This window comes from Artemia sp. Qi Xiang Cuo, chromosome 7, assembly GCF_049724085.1.
Source record: "Artemia sp. Qi Xiang Cuo chromosome 7, ASM4972408v1, whole genome shotgun sequence".
In the NCBI taxonomy this organism is placed as follows: domain Eukaryota; kingdom Metazoa; phylum Arthropoda; class Branchiopoda; order Anostraca; family Artemiidae; genus Artemia; species Artemia sp. Qi Xiang Cuo.
The window spans coordinates 61,287,166-61,311,936 of NC_142800.1; the positions used below are offsets into that span (position 1 = coordinate 61,287,166).

General features: G+C 36.2%; 2 protein-coding genes across 2 annotated transcripts; both read right to left on the reverse strand.

The window, feature by feature from the left end:
* Nucleotides 1-14,288: 14,288 nt before the first annotated feature.
* On the reverse strand, nt 14,289-15,359 carry LOC148950529 (uncharacterized). The gene has a single exon (XM_089091890.1). It carries the CDS (start codon nt 15,357-15,359, stop codon nt 14,289-14,291), a length of 1,071 nt encoding a protein of 356 aa, XP_088948016.1.
* A 4,376-nt stretch (nt 15,360-19,735) lies between these two features.
* LOC148950530 (uncharacterized) lies at nt 19,736-20,851 on the reverse strand. Its single transcript, XM_089091891.1, has one exon. The coding sequence runs from the start codon at nt 20,849-20,851 to the stop codon at nt 19,736-19,738; it is 1,116 nt and encodes a 371-aa protein (XP_088948017.1).
* Nucleotides 20,852-24,771: the final 3,920 nt, after the last annotated feature.

The window sequence follows — 24,771 nt, forward strand, 5'->3', positions numbered from 1 at the left end:
TAATCTGGTCATATCAAACACGCTCTTTCAGAGACGACATATACACAAATACACTTGGTATAGTAACGAAGGCCAGACAAAGAAGATGATCGATTATGTTATGATCTCGGGTCGCTGGCGCTCGTCAATAACAAATTGCCGGACTTATAGGTCGGCCGCGCTTGGAAACACAGACCGCCACACTCAGGCTACGCCTGAGAGCACAAGGACAAAAAAGACGGCCTCCCAAGCTTAATCTGAGTAGTTTGGCTACATCTGAGATGCAACAGAAGTATGCTCTCGATATCTCTTACCAGTTTAGCTGCCTCCAAGTTCTTGACGACCCTGAAGTAGCCTGGAAGTCTTTCAAAGATAATATACTCGATTCTGCTGGCAGTACCATGGACCGCAGCAGACACAAGAATAAACCCTGGATATCCCAGGAGACTCTGTCTGTAATCGAGCTGCACCGGAAGGCCCGCTTAGCAAAGAATATGCCAGAGTACAGACGACTCAATGGCATGAACAATATCCTACTGCAAAGTGATAGGAAAACCTTAGTTGACAAGAAAGGCAGTGATCTCGAAGATGCTACAAGAAAAGAAGACACTTGCTCCTAGTAAAAACACCTCTGTGAGCTGACAGAAGTGAAAACTTCCACCATGAGCTGTGTTTTTCCTTCTAACGAAAGCATGGTAGATGACGATGCAAGCCCACTCCGCGCCTGGAGCAGTCACTTCTCAACGCTTCTGAATGCCGAGGCAGTTGGTCATCCCGACCCTGATCTGATTCAAGCAGCAATGACCACACCCGAGGCTACTTCCAACCTCGTATCGCAACCGTTTACCACCTTTGAGGTCCAAAATGTTGTAAAATGGTTAAATAATAATCGATTCCCCGGCGTCTTTGGTATTTCTACAGAACTCCTCAAGTACGGGGGTGCAGCGATTATTCTGTGGCTCCAGCTAATCTTCTCAGCTGTATGGACGACGGAAAGCATACCGAATGACTGGCGTGCTGGCATCATATTGCCGCTCTGGAAACGTAAGGGCAGCCGTCAAATCTGCTCCAACTATCGTGGGATCACGCTTCTCTCCGTTCCTGGTAAACTCTTCGCCATGTCACTCCTGGACAATTGTTACACCTTTTTGCGTAGAAAGAGAAGAGTCCAGCAAGCCGGATTCATGCCCGGCAGGTCGACGACGGAGCAAATGTTTACTATGCGCCAGATGATCGAGAAGACACCAAAAAGCGTACATCGCATTCGTGGACTTTAAGGCTGCCTTTGATTCTGTTGATCGCCGTCCACTTTGGCTGATACTAAGAACTACGGGTCTACCCAAGAAATATTGCTCACTCTTTGAAAAGCTGTATGAGGATACGGAAATCTGCGTGCAAGTCAATGGAAGACGCAGTCCCTCATTCGCAGTGAAGACTGGCGTCCGGCAAGGTTGCGTCGCCGCTCCCGAGCTTTTCAACTGCGTCATAGACCATGTTATGACCAGCACGACGAATCGCCTTCAGTTCGGTCTTCAGTTCGGAGACCGGCTATTCTCTGATGCTGACTTCGCCGACGACATAGCGCTAGTTGCGAGCACCGTCGAAAAGATCACCAAAGCTCTCCAGGTGCTCTCAGAAGAAGCCTTGAAAGTTGGACTGAAGATCAACTGGCAGAAAACTAAAGTTATGCTCCTTCAGCCCCCCACCTCCCATTCTACTGTAAAGGAAGTCAACATCGGAAGCAACTGAGTAGATGTGGTTGAAGACTTCACTTACCTAGGATCTATTCTGTCGAATGATGGCTTTATCACAAAAGAGCCTACATCTCAAAGTGCCTAAGCTTCAGCACTTGTTGGGAGGCTTAGCAGCATCTGGCGAAGGCCAAACATAAGCTGCTTTACCAAAATGCGCATTTACAATGCGTCAGTCAGCACCATCCTGCTGTATGGAGCGGAGACGTGGCCAGCTGCAAAATCTATCCTCAGCGCCGTCGATGTCGCTCAGACGAAACTTCTCCGAAGAATCGAAAGACTTCACTGGACTGACTTTGTTAGCAACCAAACCCTCCTGTCACGTACGCCTCAAATTCCGGTCTCGACGTAGCTCACTCAGCGTAGTGTTCGATGGTACGACCATATTTTTTGCATGTCACGTGACACCCCACTACGGGTCGCATTCGAGTTCGACCCAACCCTACACGAATGGAAGCGACCCAGAAGACGCCCACCCACTAGGTGGAAAGACAAAGCCTATGAATTCTTCACCCAAGCCCACATCCCGGTGGAAGAAACTGCGATCCTGGCAAGCAACAGGTCAACCTGGAGGTGCCTAGTCTCATCGTTCTCTACGCCGAACCCTCGGCAAGAGCTTTAAGTCAAGTAAGTAAGTAAGTATAAACCAGTCTAATCTAACCTCACATCCGTTAATGCAAGTCTGTTATTTTCAAGATTTTCCGGAACATACGATAAAATGGTGACCGTTAAGTCTCATATCTCTTATCAAATGCCCTATGACAGCGATTTTACGCAAATTAGAATCTGGAATTATTTCGAAGTCTAACGGTACAATCTCTATCCTTCAAATTGACTTGGGAGAAAAATCATTAACGAAAATAAAATTTAAAACTTATATTAAGATCTACAGCTTGCATGTTGAGGGCTGTAGGGGCCACATCATTTTCGTCTTGTATAGAGGGCGTTGGTCTTGAAGGCCCCGGCAACGCTTGCTAGGTAATGAACAGAGCAGCAACGTCAGAGCCATTTATGTGCGGGGTACACTGAGCTGAATTTCTTGGCCAACGGCCATACTGGACAACTGATGCCCTCACAGGTGTTTTAACAGTGGTTCTTCCCCTTTTTTGGACGGGGAACATTGCTCAAAATTTTCCTTGAAAAGAAAGAAAGTTTAGTTTTTCATGAAACAACTCTACCAACCTTAATGGAGGGTCCCATACATTGAAAAAAACACCCGATTTCAAAAATGGATGCGCAACTCCTTTGCTGTAAGAGGAAATTCCTTAACCATAGTAAGATTGAATAATTTGGAGTGGTGAATATCATAGATCGCTTTTTTTACTATAATATACCTATAAATGTTTTATACAAGTGTGTTTAAAACACACCCTTCTTTATCATTGTCAGAAACCATCCCTCTCTTGCTTAACTTTTTTTTTATTTTGAGCTTTTAAAAAATACTATTATTTATCTTAATAATAGATAAATTGGTTTTTTCTGATAAAAAGCAAGAAGCAGGAGTTTAACTATAAAACTCACTTAAGGTATCGTCTAGGTTCTGGATAGAACCCCTCCACAATAATATAGCATCAACTTATTACTCGAGTGCGATAAAAAGGGAATATTTTATCCACCCTATAATAGACAATAGTAAAGCGAGAATTGTTTTAAATGCGCAAAAAGAAGAATAAATCAAACTTTAATAGCCCGAAAATAAACGGAAAAATATGTCTCATTTTCCCTTGACCTAAACCATTTCAACATGAAAAAAAATATCTAAAGTATACAAATTTCTTATAAAAAATTGCGCACTCAAAGGAAACATTCTAGACAATAATTAGTCTGTAGCCTAGGCTTGCATGTGACCCTAAAAGGGGATGGAGCGATACATAATGTTTGTGTTTTTACCATATAGAAAAATCTTCTCACCTCCCAGCTCTGCATCTATTTTAAATATAACACGAATTTTTTTACATAAGTATTTTACGCAGAGACTTAACTAAAGCCCCTATTTCACATCATCAAAGTCGTTTGAAAATAGAACACCACAATATGATATATTAATTGACAGCAAGGCAGTTCCTTCCGCTTTTGATAATAACAGATGTGTTTGTTCGGATCGCAAGAGACACATCCAATTTAATGGTTTAGTGCTTTCAATGCACGGGGGAATAGTAACCTTTTTCGAGGAAAAGAATAACTTTTGTTGAAAGAATAAATTGTTATCGAATGGGAGGGAGGGGGTGGGTTTTTACATGGAATAAAGAGTATATTTTGAAACAAAGTATGAAGTTTATTTTTTTGGGGGGGGGGGGGGGTATAGTATGAATTTGAATATATTGGAGGGGATGGGGGACTACAAAAAAATGATTTTATTTGGAAAAACCAAAGAAAATTTACTAAACAGAACTCACATTATATATTTGTGTAGCGAAAACTTCTAAATCCACAGTAATCGATGTTTGTTCCATTGTCTCGTGAAACGAAATATTACTTTAACTTCAAAACGTGTTCATTATAAACAAAATCTCAAGGTTAGATTGTGGTGTATGAAAAACCTTAAGTAAGTCCATTAACCTAGAAATAGGTGTCATTTATTTTGTCACGTTCGTATTTCCTACTCCCTTATTGGCTTACAAAGAGACACGTGATCTTTTTCCCGTTAGACGCTCTTATCTGGCAATGATGTAAACTTCTGTCTGTATTCAATAGAAACATCTATGAAGCATCAAACCACATAACCATCAACAAACAGAACAGAACTATGAAACAACATCAAACCACATAACCAGCAAACAATATAACCATCAAACCACATAACCATCAACAAACAGAACAGAACTATGAAACAACATCAAACCACTTAACCATCCACAAAACATTACCAGTAGCATAACATAACATAAAATCAAACCAACAAACATAACATAACCATGAAACAACATCAACATAACACTCATAACCAACAAACATAACATAACCATGAAACTCTTATCTGGCAATGATGTAAACTCCTGTCTGTATTCAATAGGCATAGAAAAATCTATGAAACATCAAATCACATAACCATCAACAAAACATAACCATGAAACAACATCAACATAACATAACATAACAACATAACCAGCAACATAACATAACATCAATATAACATCAAACCACTTAACCATCAACAAAACATAACCAGTGACATAACATAACATAACATCAAATCAACAAACATAATATAACCATGAAACAACATCAACATAACACTCAAAACCAACAAACATAACATAAAATTGAAACTCTTATCTGGCAATGTTGTAAACTTCTCCCTCCGCTGGCTCTCCCATTCCTGCTAACAGCATGTAACTTTCAGTTTTTAATTGGTGTGGTAAATGTTCCATCTTGTAACGATTTTTTGGTCCCTAACCAGGTTGGAAAAGGCAAAAACTAAATAAATTACGTTGTTTTAATGTGTATTCGAAGACTAATTTGATGAGTAGTCTACCAAACAGAGAAATTGAATTTTAAGTCTGGATAGCTACATTAAACCAAAAATAAGCTTGAATAAAGCCAAATAATTTTTCGATTGTAAAACTACAAAAAAACAACAATCAATAAATAAATGAAACCCAAACGAACAGAAATTAATTTTACGTTTATTTGTAAAATTAATTTTACGTTTATTTGGTTAAATGTCTTTCTCTAAACTTGTTTTATTTTATTTACGAACGTTTTCATTAGTAATAAATATACGTAACTTACGAATTAACTTACGTAACGCACTTCTATATTCATATATTTTTAATACGTATTTTAGGGGGTTCGCCCCCTAGTCAATACCTCGCTCTTTACGCAAAGTTTGGATTTTGTTACAATTCTTTGAAAATGACCCCTTAATCACAAAGGCCATTAATTAGAATAAATAGCTCTTATGAATGTAATAAAAAATCTTTAGCGTGAAGAGCGAGGTATTGAATAGGGGGTGAACCCAATCATATACGTAATAATTTCTGTTCGTTTTAAGTTTAGATGTTGATCCTTACTTTCAGTTGAAAAACTTTTTGTTTTTTTATTTAATTTCTGATCTCTTTTTTAAATAATGCTGGGAAATCCGGCTCCCCCTTTATAGCAATGTCGATTCCCCCATGAAAACTTCCTCCATGGAAAGATCCTCCCACATAACCCCGACCCCCCCGTCCTCCAGAAAAAATCCTCCCTGTAAACGTCTGTATACAACCCAATAACCAATCATATATGTTAACATTGGGTAAAGTTGTAGCGATGAAAATTTTTATGTGACTATAAAGAAAGGACTGGGCTTAATTGTGGTCATAAATATTGACCGCGTCAAATGTAATATCGTACTTTAAAACTGCAAACTTACACCTTATAGGTTCTATGATAGCGCCACTTATAACGCTAAAGATTGTGCCATCAAGCCCTGTGCCACAGCAATGGGGAGTGAAGTAAATTTATGACCATGCCACCCTCAATTATTGAGAGAAAATAAAATGTGTAGAAATATAAATGTGACCTCTTTTCCTTTAATTATCTAGAGATCAGATTCCCTGGGAACGTACCTTGGAGACATACGAACTAATTACCTGTCTTGTAACTATATAAAAACACATAAAATAAAATAAACACAAGTAAATAGCAAGATATTTATTGAGAATTACATATTTAGGTGAACAGCAGTGGGCCACATCCAATTACAACAACAGTAACTAAGATAACAACAATGATAGAATTGCAAAGCTTGATCGCCGAAATAATTCTATCGATAATAATAATAATAATCATAATAATGAGCGCGAAAAACACTTTTCTTCACTATATATTCTAAGTCCTGATCGTGTGCCGTGGGAGCTACCCCACGATTGGCCTCAGGTGGGCCAAACCCTCCGTCCAATAATCTGTCTTAATTATTTCTGATGATTCAAACGTTCACACGGCTCTTATAGTTTAAACTTCCTTAGAAATATTGTGCGTAGCATCTTTTTTATTGCCCACCATCTTAGCGAAATCCAAAACTTGGATAGCGCCGTTCTTTGTCTGAGGCTAACTGCAATTTTTCTCTTTGCTTATTAAGGACTTTTCTTTCTTTTTGAAACTAGATTTAAACTTAATTAGAGGAAGTCGGAATTATCTTTAGACAGAAGGAACTTTATTTTTGTATTTTAAATATATCGCATTTTACTCACGGTACAAATTACCCTTCCCATTAATTAATTACGTCCCGTCATTAGGATTTGCTTGCCTTTGGGCTTTTGAAATGTTCGCAATTTATTAACTATTTATTCTACATAATTTTGATTGACGTTGAATTATTTCATGTTTATATTTTGGCTTACTCAGGAGTGCTAAAAATTTTCTCTATTACTCCTCTTATTTAATTCTACATCCCTATCTAAAATTCGTCTACCGGACTAAGATTATTCATAGTTCTAGGCTAGATACTATACTAAATATTTTTTTTTCTACATCTAACACTGATTATTTTTACATTTTCAATAAGGTTGGGGCTATTATACCTTTACATAAGATTTTTTGAATTCACCTTTTACAAGGCTTTTTTTATTTTACTGTCTATATGGCACACTACTTTCTATTTTCGCTACATTAAATGAATAGCTAGACAACGCTACACATAACTCTATCTGAACATCTAACACTACATACAAGAACGATTTAAAACACACAATATTGGGTTTACCATGTTCACTGGTAACATTAAACCACTTTCACTGGGGATGTTTGCTGCGCAACGTTAATGATAGGATATTGGGATTTTTGAGTTATCAAATTTACTAAGAAGTAACATATATAAATTCACATCTATTTCATCACAATTCGAATCTCCTTAGCGTAATCAATCCTTGTGTTGTAAATTATGGTCCTTCGCTCTTTTCGTCTTGGCAAAATGTTTACAGCACTTACATTATGGTTTCTTAATGGGACAGTTCAAGCCAAATTGTGTTCGAACGACAAAATTTCTCTAATTGTCAATTGTGAAATGATGCCTCCATTTACATGCATGGTAATTTACTATCAAAGTTCTTTCTCATCTGTTTTTTGATAGGTCACGGGGTGCCTTGTCATTAAGGGGTCGACACTGGGAGTGCGTTTATTTTTTTCTCAGCATATCATTTTTGGGATATTTTGAGGCACATAGAGAATGTATTCTCGTTTAAAATTGTTCATTTGTGTCTCTTATAAAATTGTTAGCTCATGGCTTGCGTCTATTAGCCTTTGCGGTAATTCCTAGGTTCATCACGGGGGAATTGAAGTTTGGATTTGGAACAGGTCGACATGAAACTATAGTGACTCCTTCAACATATTGTCTTTAACTTGTGGGATGGGTATATTGTCACTGAGGGGTTGGTCACTGGAGATAATTTTTGTTACCTGGTCTATTTTTTAGAACTAATCTCGTAATATTTATGGGATAACACAGTTGTGAACTTTTCACAGGAAGGGGATAGGATGGATTTCGATAGATGGTTGAAAGAGATTTGATGCTTGAGTGTGACACATAAACAGTTTTTGGGGTTATCAGATATCATACCTGTACGTTCATATGGTATATGGGTCCATAATGATTATCAAAGGCAATATTTATGTACTTATATCTTGTACTGATCGATGGGGTTCTCAGAATTTATGTGATTATATAGTTTGATAATGCACTGGATGCTGAGAATCAAATATAATGTTACCTAATAAACAAAAAATCGCGAAGAAAGGAAGAAAACGAGGACAATTAACAGCCAGTGAAAAAATTTTTTCACTGGCTGTTAATTGTCCTCGTTTTCTTCCTTTCTTCGCGATTTTTGTTTATCATGATTAGCCAGTGTGGTCTCAGAAATTATTTATAATGTTACCTAATACGTAATATGGTTCGTGGTCGAAGAAACAACGATCAAAGGTAACTGTTGTTTTCGTAGACGAAGCTGGGATGAAAATTGCCTGTAGTGTAAGTTAAGTACTCTTCGTTGGTTGAGGTATGATGAAAATAGATGCTACTAGGCTGTATCTGCACTGGACAGCTAATTTTAATGATTGATATCCAATACATCAATCCACTTCCTGTAATAAAAATAACGAGGCAGAATCACACGCTCTTTAAAATCAAGTAGTCTTAATACATAGTAAATAATACTATTTGGGGTATATTAGGTTTACTATTATCACGAAATGTGATATAAAAATGGAGTATTATTATGCAACAGAACGTTGGTTATACTAACACGAAATAATACTGGGGGGTACATTTGAACAGTGTTGTTCTAAAAGTTTTGTTTTGGATAAGAAATGACGATATAAGACTTATTTAAGCCTTTGATGCTTTTCAAATGATCATAATATATGCTAAAATATTAATTTTGGGGTTTAATTTTACAAAACGTTTCATGCCTGAATTGTTCAGGCACGTCTGTGCTATTTAAGAAACGCATGTTGCAGCGTCATAACCACATGGTTGTACGCAAACCACCTTACAATGAGGGAACAAGGCATAGCAAGGACGAGTGGAGACCTCTATACCCACTCGTTTTCTCATGTCTTCCCTTTTTCTTGGCTTAGACGTTCTTATGGGATTCTGGGTTTAACCTCTGCATTTCAGCCGTTTCCCCGTGTTCTTCTCTTGGTTTTCGCCTTCTTGGTCTCAGGATTTTTCCGTAATTAAAGGTCAGTAAGAATCTCATGGTCAGGGAAATCGCGAACACAAAACATACGGTCAGTAGTATGTTCTACCAGACATTGGTTGAGAATAATCCATATCCATTGTCCACATACGTTAATCTCTGGTTTTCACTTGTAAATAGGGCAAAGTGTGTGTCTAATACTTTTCTAGTTTTTGAGAGCTTTGCTCTCTCTTTATTTTTTTCTATTTTGGACCATATCGAGGTTTTCATTTCCTCGTGTTCTAAATTGGAAATAGTGTACGACAGGTTTATTGCCTTGAAATTGGTTATTTTGGGACTTATTATTTTTGTGCTCGTGGTAATTAACGGAGTTCGAACAGTTGACTCTTTAGTTACAAGTCTACATCTTTGTCTTATAGTTATCGTACCCACATTTTGCAAGATTAACTACGTTTTTTAACTCGGGTCTATTTTTTTCGTATTATTGTAACAATAATTGGTTCCCACAGTTTCTCTTGGAGGAAAAAATAGACAAGGCTCAGTTCTAAGGTACATGACCATTTACCGATTATTACTCCCCATCACGGCTTCTTTCAGTTGGACTGGATGCATCGTACTGGAATGGTACAGGTAGACTTTTTATATAAAAGGAAATTATTCGAATTAATTATATACAATGTGACTTTTTAATTAGAATTTGTTTTAGGGAACTGATATATGTTGAACAAAATTTTTCTTTAGCATTTCTTATAATTGTATAATTTTAAATCGTAAATTAAAAGTTTTTAAATTATTATTTCTTTATGAAGCTTATCCATTAAAATCTTTTAATCCTGTACTGACTAGGTGTAATTCCGTCTATCTGGTCTTTTAACCGCACTACCCGACTATCTCGTTATTTTCTCCTCGACTTTTTGCGGTTTGTTCTGTTTCGGTTTTTATAGCGAAATCAGGTCAAACTTTTTGTATTGTTTTTTCACAAATACGTGCGTTATTAATTTTGTCTCTTTCGCGTGCGCAGCAGCTGAAGTCGGTCTTGAATTCTCTATTTCTTTAACTACTATATGGTCTGATTCACCGTCAGACTCTTTGGAACTAGTTTCTGCTGATTCTGTATCGTAAGTTTTAGAGGTTACACCGTGCATTTTTGAGCTATCACCTCCCCTTCCTTCTTAAATTTCTACTCCTCTGGAAGTAAAAGGTTTATTCCCTAAGCCCTAGTCTTGATTTTTCAACTCGGGAGATTTGAAAGATTCTTAAGAGCTTTGGGAGGAATTAAGAGTTTTCGCGGGGTTCCTCCACTGTTTGAATGCCATGTCCTCAGGGAGATGGGGCATTTTTTGCACTAGGGTTTCCCTCATTTTCCTGATTAGAAATCAAGCAGAGCTTGCACTATCCCCAAATTTTCGGGTATTTCCCCAAAAATCTATGCGCCACCCCGAAAAAAAATTTGGCTCCCCGAATCCACGAAAATCACGCAATCACGATGTCACCCCAAGCCATTTATCACCAGTGACTTTCCCTGCCAAATATTACTTTGCTTACCATAATTCTTCACTACTCTCTTGTTCATTAATTTTCGTCTCTTTTGTTACTTTGCATAAAAACCAGATAGATGCAATATACAATTGTAAATATTGCAATATACACAGTTCTTCATATGTTGACACAAAAAGTATCGTCTTTATGAAATGAGTTTGAACCATTTTGAATGCAGTTTCCAATCCCTATTTCTTACATCATTCGTAGTCAAGAATTTTATTTTCAAGTTGAATAGAATTATAGAACGCATTCACTACTATACAGCTTCAGCCTTTTGTCGGATTTTGAAATTGATAGGCGACAGATTGTTTCTACAGCTGAATTGTAAGTTTGCAGATTTTTTTTGCTGTTTTTACATAAGATCTTCTTGATGTTTAATACTCAATTGTGGAACGCCTGAATGTTTAATGCTCAATTGTTAAGAAGCTACCCCAAAAATATGACACATAAAAAAAATTGTAAATTATTGCCTATAGGGGGGGGATAGGGGGCTATCATTTTTAAATGATAATACCTCATTTTTTTATATTGAAAGCAGGCATGCCAAAAAGATATTTATTCTTTTCATTTAAAGTGGAGACGGAAGAAAATTATATCAAATTCCCTGGGAAACCATCGAAATATTTTGATAAACCCAGGGCCCCCCATTAGGACTTGCTCATTGTCTTGGGTATTTTGCGATTTCTCATAGGCTACTGGCCTTATTTGGCTTTTGTATGGGCTCCCTTTTAATTATATTCTTTGGATCTTATGGAATGCCATGGCGAATCTATCACTCAGTTTTCCAATAATTTGAGGTATATCTAAATAATTTCGACATTTTTGTTGTTGTCTTTGTACCCCTTTACTTATACCCTCAATTTTTTTTTTTCAAGGAACACTAAGCTGTTTAACGTTATTTTGCGTGTTTGTTTGAACCGTATAGTGACCTAGTTATTTTTTAAGTAGATTATTTTTCTAACGAAAGCTGAGGCGGTATCCTATCAAGGTGGTATCCAGAAGGGGGGGGGGTTTGGGAGGTATTATATTTAAATGATAATAGCTTGAAATTTTATTTATTGAAAGCAGGGAACCCAAAAAGTTGATTTTTTTTAAATTTAAAGCAGAGACGGCATCCTATCAAGGTGGTATCCAGAGGGGGGGGGGAGGGGGGTATTGAGCTATCAAATTTAAATGATAATATCTAGATTTTTTTTAAAGACGGGGTGCCAATTATTTAATTATTTTTTTATTTAAAGCATAGAGGGCATCCTATTGATATGGTACCCAAAAGGGGGGCATAAGGAGTTATTATATTTAAGTGATAGTACCTTGATTTTTTTTATTGAAAGCAGGGATGCCAAAAAGTTGAAAAGTTGACAAAATTAACAAGATTTTCGTGAGCTATACTTGATACAGCACTTGCATGGTTTTACCGTCCAAAGGGAAACGGATATATGCGTCCAATCCGTTTTTTTCCTATTGATGTAACGGGTTTACTTTGAAAACATTCATTCATATGTAATAGGTAGATTCACACTAAAACGAATTGGTGTGACGAAAGCGATATCGACATCCCCACCTAACGTTGCGATCGAGTAACAGTGGCGCCCTTGGTCCAGTGCCCAAGTTACATTAAAAGGCCAGGTCATTATAAAAGCTTTCAATTTGGGAGGTTCAACGAGGAGTCTTTGACAGTCTTATGACCTCAGGGTACTAGATGTTGCAACGTTCTTACGTATCTACAGTGGTTTAGAAAATTCGATCACCCCACAAATGATTACCAAAAATATGCACAAATGTAACATTTGGAATATTATAACACTTTTTTCAAAGCTTTGAAGAAAAGCAAAAAAGTCTTAATACGCCTAACTACGCTTGAAAGCTATTTTAAAAAGAAACTCTTTGAAGATTTCCATTTGAATGACCATAGCAGAAGTTTTGAGCCTGGGTGGGGATCAAAGAGGAGTCTTTGAGTATTTTGACCACAGGTGACTTATTGTTGTGACTTTCTTAAATTTGGTAATTCTTGTGAGCATTTGGAAATCAAAGCTTAAACTCAATAACTGATACTAAGTGTCCTAACATTTTGCTTGGATTAAAAGTGACGAACTAGGATGAGAATTTCAACATCTTCCTGGAGCTACTTCAGTCTGCATATTATTTCATTTAATTACACTTACAATGGATGAGCTTTTCATTTTTTACCTAAGAAAATAGCTGGCACTTCATTTTCTTCATAGCGAATAAACTATTAAGTGTTTTTTGTTTCAATGTAATTTAAGTGTTCTCATGTGAAGTGTTCATCATTTATTTTTTAATTTGATAAATCTACTCCTTTTAGATGCAGTTTATAGTTTGACTTATATTATGTATTTTAGTTTTTATAATTTTAAATTAATCCAAAAAAGAAAAAATTAACACTATAAATAGCAACAGAAGATACTAATAAAGAAGCAGTAGTACAAATTTCATATACAAGGCATATATTCTGTAGAGACGCCAAAAAAAACTTTAAAATGCATTTTTTTTTAAATTGTAATTAAAAACAAGTTTTAATCTCGAAAAGTATTTTTGGTAATTCGAAATAGTAAAAACAAAACAAAAAAACAATCAATATCAAATTCACGCAATTTAAGATGTTTTAAAGGTGACAAAACAGATGTAAACAAAGGGCTCTATTAAAAAATTAAGCTTCTAAGTTCAAAGTTATATTCAAAGTTTTTACCCAGATAACTGACGAATTTTGTGATACGGTATTTGAAATTTATATGCAGTAATGCTCGATGAAAAAAACTACTAATTTTGATAATTATTTATGTTAAGAATACATAGCTAATAGATATTTCAACTACTCGTATTATGCAAGGGTTCTGAAACGCCACAGCCATTTCGTTTCTACCAGATTTCTGCTTCTCTTGATGAATAACGAAGAAGACCAGTTCCAGCCAGCGACTTGTGAATTTTTGAACTCATGAATAGGCTCGAATCTGTTGTAAATTTAAATTGTGATTTGGGGAAGACTGATGAAAACATTAATGTTTGCGGTCAACATTGATCGCGCCGACGGAGCACCACCTGCGTCCTACCGGCGGCGCGGCGTGGCGCGCTGTTTTTGGCCCCGCCACCGCCGGTCTTCCCTCATCGGCGCGGCGCCGGGGTCTATTTTAACTTATCTATAAGTACCTGAAATTTCTATCATTTAGGTTTTATTCTGATGAATCATAGACTCTGTCAATTCGATAGTCTTTTTTCCAATTACTAATTCACCTTGGCAATCAAATAATAGAAAATAAAATATGGAATTTACGAAATAAACGTTTATTTTCTAATTTTTCTACAAAGCAAGAATTTTTCTGTGTTTTATATATAACACATGAGTTGTCCGAAAAAATATTTTCTGTTCAATCCTCAACGAAACCTATGAAAACCTATTTGAGGTGCCTTTGTTATTTGAAATCCGTCGCTGACCCTCATTTCTTCTAAAGTGATAAGATGAATGTGATCCCATTTTTGCAGGGTTATGATAGTATCTACAATTATCTCCGTACTGACAGCAGCCTTTTTCATAATAGCGGCAAAATACCCTTTTTTCTTCTGACGATCGTTTCAACTGGACCTTGGATTTTTTCTGAATTTGAGTCTGCATTGAGTCGCCTCCGGTTTCTCTTCTTAAATGAGGTGGCACATAAGCTTTTGATGGTGCTCCACTTCTTAAATAAGTCTCATCTTTAGAAGTCCCACACATATAGTTGAGTTTCTGAGTAACCAGCTGTTTTCCTTCAGTTAGTGCCTCAACGGTAATATTAATGGACACTTTTTTGTCTTGTTTTTGAGTTGGTTTTGTTTTTGTGCTCTTCAAAATTGACTTCAATAGACCTTTCTTGCTATCAGCTGATGCGGTCGGCTGTTTCTTGCAAAACATACAACTGTCGTCGTTCTGACAATTCCCTTTTTCACAAGGTCGACAGGGTCCTTGTTTATCTTCTGATTGATTATTCAAAAGATATTCAGAGTCCCAGCAATTTACATCTGGTTTAGCTGCAGAGGTTTCTTCTTCTTCTTTGAGGGTTACAACTGGTAGAGGTGACAGCTTCTTGGTGGATATATCGGTAGAATCCTTCTTTGATTCCTTGTTAGTTTGGCTTAGTGTTTGTATCTTGCTTGAAGCTGCTGTCGTGGCTGGCTTATATCCATTCCTTCTCAAAAATTTCGTTACCGGCATTATAAGGATATGGTTGCTTTTGAGAGCTGGAACAGTTTTAACAAATGGCCTCAGTTGTGGCACATTTTTAACTAATTTCTTGGACCACACTGCCTTTCCATTGTAGAATTCAATAACTGGCTTCAGTGGCGTTGAAGACTCATAGAAGTACCCATTTTGCTGGTATTCATCTTGATAATATTCTGATTCCTCAGAATAATAGCAATTTTCACAGCTAATTTCTTTAAGCATTTTGTCAAATGTTGAACGCATAAAACTTAAATTCATACTGATAGCATTCCCTTTCGTACAGGCAGATTTATACCCAAGATGACGTCATTCTTAGTCTCATTGTATGTTCAGTTGGAATGACACAATTAACAGTATGACGTCATGCATTATGATTCAAGGCCATAATAATGAACTGTGAAATTTTACCGCTTGAAATTCCAGTGCCTTCGATGGGGGTACCATCATTCATTCGTAAAAGCATAAGAGAGATGGAAAACCATAGGCCCGGGCCTAGTCGGCTTTTTGGTAAATCCTGGCCTGGATATGAGTGTAGCTGCATGCAAGTGGGATAGAGGGGGATGGCCTGTAACAGAAAATAGGAACTCTCATTAAAGATCCCTAATTGGTTGACAATTGTATTTTGATACGTAAATATGCATCAAATAGCATCTTATTGTGACAATATTCAAAATCACTTCAGTGAGTCTTTAATGGTCATTGGATAACGCAATAGTTTAGTTTTTAGTTTTTTATTAATTAGCGTTAGTTTTTTAGCTAGCACATAAACTTTTCCTTTTTTTGTATTTTTTTTCAAGATAGTTTTTTTTTCAAATATCAAATAGTTTTTTATAAGAAAAGGAAATCAACTGTATAATCAAAAGAAAAATATCTCATCGATTATAATACTGTTAGATACATTACAAATATCGAAAAATCTTCAAAATAATCTACTTTTCTGGATAGTTTGTATTTTGAATGTCAAAAATATTATTGTTTTAGTATTTTGAATTTCAGGTTCCATATCATGGGCATCAGTTTTGCCATTAGATTCAATAAAGTCGAAACTTCAAGCGGACAATCGAATGGATTCGATGTACAAGGGTATAATTCATTGCGCTACTTACTTGTCTTATTTACTATAAATTCTTGTCTTACTTACTATAAAATCTATTATAAGAAAGACGGGTACACCATTTTTGGTAGAGGATTCTTGATGATGATGATTACACCATTTCCGACAAATGCTGCCACCTTTTGGGCTTATAAATCTTTCTTGGATTTAATCAATTAGATTTATATATATCAACCATTGTTTCTGCACAAACTTGTTACAAGGAATGAAATACACAACACCAGGGGCGTAATTTACTATGGGGCAGGGGGGTCAACTGGTCCTTGCAGACTTCGGTTTGCCCTCAGATACCCCCCCCCAGCTGAAATTTAATTTCTTCAAAAATCTTGTTAAAATTAAGATAAACCTTTATGATTCAAGCATCTTTATGACCAAGGTAGATAGTCATAGAAATTTAGGGATGGTTTAGGGTAGTGCGAACCTGGCCAAATTATAATGAAAAAATAAAAAATGGTAACTATTATGATATTAAAACTAAAAGTAAAAGTTATGACGAAAAGAAATTGATGGGAAACTCTCAGGGAAAAGCTTGAAAATCCTCAAAAACCATGGCAAATCACTATAAAAAAATATATACAATCGAATCTCCTATGCCAAGAAACCCCTAAGTGAAGGTGTCCACCCCTTAACATTAAAAATTGAACGAAATCACATTTTAGCTTTAGTAGCGCCAAAATGCAACATTAAATGTCGTTTTCTTTTTTTTTCTTTTCTAACCAGGACTAGTAGCCAACTTGATAACCATAAAGAGATGGTTAAGAGATCATTTGAAAGCTAATGGTTATCTGCCTACTTTTATATTGATTAAAAAAAAAAATCTCAAAAAAGAGATTTTTCGAAGAGAGCAAAGAGCTATATTAAACCAAAGAAGGTCAGAAATAGATTAAAAAAATAATTGAAACTTAAAATGAATAGAAATCCCTATCTGTGAATAACTGAGACCCTAAACGAACAGAAATTACAATGGGTAATTAAGTCAAATCCAAACAGAAATTACCACAAACAGAAGTAGGACTAACGCCTCTTAAACCTTAAGCCTCTTAAGCCCATAGCATTATTGACACTTTAACTAAAACAATTTTTATTTCGAGCAGTGTAACATTTATTTATCAAGATATGAGCTAAAATAAAAGAAAACAGAGAAATACCCCACTAGTCAAGACTACTAAAAAGAACTGTTTGCTATATTACAATATTTATCCCTGGAAGTGTCAGCCACTTTTGATTTATTATGGCTTGTGTTCCCTGTGAAAGGCCTGATTCCATTCCCTGAGCCAGAAATATAACATTGATAAGACTTCCTAGATAATGAAAATATTCTCTGAATAATCTGAAAATATTCGGTTAAAAGTCGGAAAATTTTTACATTTCCGTATGTTTTGGAAACCCTTTCAGTGTTTTTTTTTTTTTTTAACTAAGAAAAATACAAGCAAACTTCAAAGTGTAATTTGGCAAATGAATAAAGCTATGCCTGAATGCCCTTAAGGTCATTTTATTTAGTTCAATGTCCCCCTGAATATTCTCTGAAAATTTCAACTTATTATCCTTAGCCTTTCCTGACATATTGTAGATACACACTTTTGACAACCTAGATGTATGTAGTGGCTTTTGGTTGAGGTCGAGATCCCCCTCAACCTTCTCTAAAAATTTTAACTTAATACGCTCAGTTATATCTAAAATATTGCAAATAAGCCCTCTTGACAACCTGGATGCACACAGTATCTTATGATTTAGTTCAACATCCCCTGAAAGTTTTAATTTAACACCATAAGCCAGTGGTTCTCAAACTTATTTAGACACTGTACCCCTTTTTACCCACAAAACATTTTAGGCACCCCTTCTTTGTTACGAGTACTAAGTAAACTATAGCTGAAATATAATGAAAACTGCCAGTTCTAGAGTTAAAGGTTTTTTTTTATATTTTTTTTGGCCGGACACGTACCCCCTAAAAATTTTGGCGTAACCCATAGGGGTACGCGTACCGCAGTTTGAGAACCACTGTTTTAAGTAATTGTTTTTCTTTCGATCAGAAAAAAGGGGTAAGTACAAAAAGGGCATTTTACTTGTTATATATTATTTGTGCAACAAATTTCTTATATTTGTTTTAGAAATCCGATCGTTGATAAAGTCCCTGTTATATTCTCAGCAGTTGTTGGCCACCAACCAAGAAAATAATGAGTTTTAAGTTTCTTGACACAGATAAGATCACAAAGTTTTTGTCTATGAAACTCAGTAGCTGGGCTCTGTAACAAAAGGTCGTTTGCTGTTTTTGATAATGGAAAGCATTTGAGAAAGACATTTGGACAGCATTAAAAATAAAAACCGTTGAGGGGTTTAATCAAATGAACTACTTTTGATCCTTTTGCTTGCAGTGACCCCTCTCCCTTGCTTTGTGAAATTCAAATTTTTAAAGCATTTTTATTTCTATTAAAGAGTGTATTAACGACTGGTTTAATTCTTGTCGATGGTAAAGCTAGTTATAATTTAGCCTTGATATTAAGAGGATGCAAACTTGATTCGCTCTAATTTCGTTCTTATTTAAATTTTTGTACCCTAATCTGACAAGGTTTTTTTTGTGTGTTTTTTTTTTACAACAGAGCTAAGGTGTTCTAGATTCCTGCGGTAACAAACAAGTCTGAAAGTTCAGAGAGTTTAGCTAAATGATTTAATCTCATCACTGGAATCAAATTCTAAGCCATGCGCTGCGTACTCATTTGAAGTAAATTCGCCTCTGTAAATACAGCTATTCGGTAAAATCCGCTAAAGCCGCTAAACCATTTGTTGGAGACGCCTTTTCGTTTTATGTACTAGAACATAGACTGCCTTTCTTTTTCCGAGTCAAAGAAAAATGGAAAAGGGGCAATCTAGAGGTGGCTTTTAGTTTTTTTTTTTGCGTTTTCTTTTTCTTTTAAGCAATTTTTTCTTTCAATTCGAAGAAAGGGGTAAGTACAGGAATCTTAAAATTATTAGAAAATGTATGGCAAGAAAAACGATATGTAAAACTTCTTTATTTAAAAGAAATTTTTTTCAATTGCTAAATTACACTAATTTTCCTTTTATGAGTGCTTCGATAAAAATTCTAATGGGCACTACAGTTGAATTTATTGACGGTTTATTTATAGTTTTTTTTTAGTTTTTCAGACTTTCGGCATTGTGTTTTTTGTCGGGGGTTTCCTTATTTAATTTTTGTTAGATTGAAACCTTTTAAAACGGTTTAAAATCAGCCTAATGACAGCCTCGCTGTTGTTAACTTAAAAAATAACCTTTTAACTTATCTATAAGTACCTGAAATTTCTATCATTTAGGTTTTTTTCTGAGGAATCATAGACTCTGTCAATTCGATAGTCTTTTTTCCAATTACTAATTGACCTTGGCAATCAAATGATAGAAAATAAAAAATGGAATTTACGAAATAAATGTTTATTTTCTAATTTTTCTACAAAGCAAGAATTTTTCTGTGTTTTATATATAACACATGAGTTGTCCGAAAAAATATTTTCTGTTCAATCCTCAACGAAACCTATGAAAACCTATTTGAGGTGCCTTTGTTATTTGAAATCCGTCGCTGACCCTCATTTCTTCTAAAGTGATAAGATGAATGTGATCCCATTTTTGCAGGGTTATGATAGTATCTACAATTATCTCCGTACTGACAGCAGCCTTTTTCATAATAGCGGCAAAATACCCTTTTTTCTTCTGACGATCGTTTCAACTGTATCTTGGATTTTTCCTGAATTTGATTCTGCATTGAGTCGCCTCCGGTTTCTCTTCTTAAATGAGGTGGCATATAAGCTTTTGATGGTTCTCCACTTCTTAAATAAGTCTCATCTTTAGGAATCCCACAGATATAATTGAGTTTCTGAGTACAAAGTTGTTTTCCTTCTGGTAGTGCCTCAACGGTAATATTAATGGACACATTTTTGTCTTGTTTTTCAGTTGGTTTTGTTTTTGTGCTCTTCAAAATTGATTTCAATAGACCTTTCTTGCTATCAGCTGATGCAGTCGGCTGTTTCTTGCAACACATAAAATTGTCGTCGTTCTGACAATTCCCTTTTTCACAAGGTCGACAGGGTCCTTGTTTATCTTCTGATTGATTATTCAAAAGATATTCAGAGTCCCAGCAATTTACATCTGGTTTAGCTGCAGAAGTTTCTTCTTCTTCTTTGAGGGTTACATCAGGTAGAGGTGACAGCTTCTTGGTGGATATATCGGTAGAATCCTTCTTTGATTCCTTGTTAGTTTGGCTTAGTGTTTGTATCTTGCTTGAAGCTGCTGTCGTGGCTGGCTTATATCCATTCCTTCTCAAAAATTTCGTTACCGGCATTATAAGGATATGGTTGCTTTTGAGAGCTGGAGCAGTTTTAACAAATGGCCTCACTTGTGGCACATTTTTAACTAACTTCTTGGACCACACTGCCTTTCCATTGTAAAATTCAATAACTGGCTTCAGTGGCGTTGAAGACTCATAGAAGTACCCATTTTGCTGGTATTCATCTAGATAATATTCTGATTCCTCAGAATAATAGCAATTTTCACAGCTAATTTCTTTAAGCATTTTGTCAAATGTTGAACGCATAAAACTTAAATTCATACTGATAGCATTCCCTTTCGTACAGGCAGAGTCTTTAATGGTCATTGGATAACGCATTAGTTTAGTTTTCAGTTTTTTATTAATTAGCGTTAGTTTTTTTAGCTAGCACATAAACTTTTCCCTTTTTTGTATTTTTTTTTCAAGATAGTTTTTTTTTCAAATATCAAATAGTTTTTTATAAGAAAAGGAAATCAACTGTATAATCAAAAGAAAAATATCTCATCGATTATAATACTGTTAGATACATTACAAATATCGAAAAATCTTCAAAATAATCTACTTTTCTGGATAGTTTGTATTTTGAATGTCAAACATATTATTGTTTTAGTATTTTGAATTCAGGTTCCGTATCATAGACATCAATTTTGCCATTAGATTCAATAAAGTCGAAACTTCAAGTGGACAATCCAATGGATTCGGGTATAATTCATTGCGCTACTTACTTGTCTTATTTACTATAAATTCTTGTCTTACTTACTATAAAATCTATTATAAGACAGATGGGTATACCATTTTCGGTAGAGGATTCTTGATGATGATGATTAGACCATTTCCGACAAATGCTGCCACCTTTTGGGATTATAAATCTTCCTTGGATTTAATCAATTAGATTTATATTTGTCAACCATTGTTTCTGCACAAACTTGTTACAAGGAATGAAATACACAACACCAGGGGCGTAATTTACTATGGGGCAGGGGGGTCAACTGCTCCTTCCGGACTTCGGTTTGCCCTCAGATGCCCCCCCCCCCAGCTGAAATTTAATTTCTTCAAAAATCTTGTCAAAATTAAGATAAACCTTTATGATTCAAGCATCCACAGAAACGGGTCAGTTTTCTTTAGTATATCTTAAGCTTTATGGCACTATATGGCTCACTTTCAGTTCTTGCTGTTATTTCCATTTAATTTGGAAAAATTGGCTCAAACTTTGCCCACCCCCTTCCGGATTTGGACGAAATTACGTCACTGTACAACACCACCCCTGAAATTAAAACCGATGCTCAAATCTAGTATTACTTGTAGGTTTTTATTAAAACTATCTTTTATAACTGTCCGACTTTGCTTATGTTTGTTACCTAGCTTTGCCTAGCTTTGAGAATCCTACTCATAAATGTTTTCAAAATTTTTTCAGTGAAAAAAATTAAAGAAAAGATATTGATGATTTTTGGGTGGAGAGAGGGGTATCATGAAGCTCAGGCAAGGTCATATCCCCGGAGGAGGGGGGGGGGGTATCGAGTTTGAACTAGCCCCCGTAGTTTTTTCCGACTCGTAGAAATAAAAATGCCGTAATAAAAGAGTCCGTTGATTTATTAATTAAAATCAAGTTGCCCTTGACATTAAAAATTGAACAAAATCACATTTTGGCTTTAGCAGCACCAAAATGCAACAATAAATGTCGTTTTCTTTTTTTTCTTTTATAACCAGGACTAGTAGCCAACAGAAAAACCATAGAGAGATGGTTAAGATCTCATTTGAAAGCTAACGGTTATCTGTCCAGTTTTATATCGATTAAAAACAAAAACCAAAAAAAGAGGTTTTTCGAAGAAATCAAAGAGCTATATTTTACCAAAGAACGGCAGTAATGGATTCAAAGAATAATTAAAACTTCAAATGAATAGAAATCCCGATCAGTGAATACATGAGACCTAAAAGAACAGAATTTACAATGGATAATTAAGTCAAATCAAAACCAAACAAAAATTACTACAAACAGAAGTAGCACTAACGCCTCTTAAACCTTCTAAAGACCATAGTATTATTGACACTTTAACCAAAACAATTTTTATTTCGAGCAGTGTAACATTTATTTGTCAAGATATGAACTACAATAAAAGAAAAAAAAAGAAATACCCCACTAGTCATGATTACTAAGAAGAGCTGTTTGCTTACAATATTCATCCCTGGAAGTGTCAGCCACTTTTGATTTATTAAGGTTTGCGTTCCCTGTGAAACGTCTGATTACATTCACCGAGCCAGAATTATAACAGTGCTTAGACTTCTCCTTAGAGAATGAAAATATCTGAATAATCTGAAAATAATTGGTTAAAAGTCAGAAAATTTTTCCATTTACTTGATTTGAAAAGTTTTACTGACATTCAATGCGCATTACCTTGTCTCTTGCTTTTGGTTTATTCATATTATCTTGTCAGACTTGACTTGAATTTTTTCAAACTAACATATTTTTAAGGCGATTTGCTAGGCTACCAGCCCAGTCTCTTTAAACGTGATTTAAACGTCTCTGTTTAAATCCGAAATTATTACAATAATAATAATAATTTAATTACCCACCATCTACAAAAAGATTATAGTGGAGCACAACAAAAAAGAAAAAGGAAACCAACTTCAAACAAATGCAGGTGAAAAACGACGTCTCATCAATCTGAATTTGAACACTGAATTGTTCCGAATGGTCGACCATTGCTTGGATGGCTCCGGAAGTCCATATTTTTCCAGTCGATAGTTCCGGTATCGCTTGGATATATACAGTAAAAATTTTGCATACTTATAGTAGCACTTTCGGATTTGTTCAGAGTCTCTCACTGTCAGCACATGGGATGCACCGGCAAGGTAGATTACATGCGGCTGGCAAACTGAACGATAAATTGAGGCTAAAGATTTCCTGGAGTAGCGTCCGCGATTCGGCACTACAGACCCGTAAGCACGTTTAATGGCGGTGGTTGTTTGCTTGACGATGGATTGCCTAGTCTTACCGATCGCTTCTGCAATCATGATACCCAGATATCATAGCTCAGACACTGCAGGGACTGCATGATTGCCGAAGGTCCCAGATCCCCTTTTAGGTGCGTTGAAGGTTAAAAACTCGCACTTCTCTATATTGATAGAGAGCCCGATAGAAAAAAAGTCACTGTGGAGTCGACTCAGGTTATCTTGTAAGTCAGCTTTCGATCTACTGAGCAGAAGGACGTCGTCAGCGTATGCAAGGTAAGACAGGTCGGTACCGTGAAGTAGAAGGGAGGGCGAGATGCGGTCCAGAATCTTGGAAATCGCATGTTTGAAAATGAGAGGACTAAGAACGCTCCCTTGCCTCACGCCTCTTTTGATTTGGCGGGATCTGATGTTCTATCTTTCCATTTGGCAGAAACTATTGAATTTTCGTACCAGAATTTCAATGTTTTCACTATGCTCGCACTTACACCACTCAACAGTAGAGCATTCATTGCTTGCATGTGGTTGACGCTGTCGAACGCTTTTGAAATATCTATAGTCAACATATAGAGAGGCGACTTGCTTCTCTCTGAGTCCATAAGTACGTTAGCAAGAAGGCGATGAGCCTCTGGACAACCGAGACCTTTCTGGAATCCAAGTTGATTATCCCCGAAATCTCCAGTATCCAGCTCGGAGAAGATCACATACTCAAACATTTTGCTCAGGATGCAAGAGACTGCTATGGGTCTGTAAAATTTACAGTCATTGGGTTCCTTTCCTTTCTTGGCGATAGAAGTGGTGACTCTTTTCAGGAAACTGTTTGGTACAAAACCCCTGGTGATGCACATATGGAAGATAAGCTGAAGGTGGGAATAGAAACTTTCAGGTAAGTGCTTGAGATGTTTAGTTGTGAGACTGTCGCCATCTGTTCCATTTTTTCCTTTGGAAAGTGCCTTTTTGACCGCGATTTTGATCTTTTCCAGGGATATGGGAACAACACAGCGCTGTCCGGAGAAGCGCGCAAGCCAGCTGGTGACTTCCTTTTCATACTGGTTGGTTATGGCAAGATTCTCGTCTCCGTATACTAAAGTATAGTAAGAGTGCCAGTCATGCAGTGTCAGGGATGTATTAGGTGCACGGTCGTCCGGTCTAATTAGACTTCGCCATGATTTCTTGTTCTCAGTGAACTGTTGCCTGATAATACGGTACTTTTTCATCTCAGCTTTGTATTTACGTTTTGTACTCCGTTTCAGCTTGAATACAGTCCCGCGTAACGGTCTTCCGCAAGCAATCCAAAT

What these genes read in the sequence shown, in the direction of transcription:
- LOC148950529 (XM_089091890.1), bottom strand. Translation starts at nt 15,359, where the DNA reads ATGAATTTAAGTTTTATGCGTTCAACATTTGACAAAATGCTTAAAGAA.
- LOC148950530 (XM_089091891.1), bottom strand. Translation starts at nt 20,851, where the DNA reads ATGACCATTAAAGACTCTGCCTGTACGAAAGGGAATGCTATCAGTATG.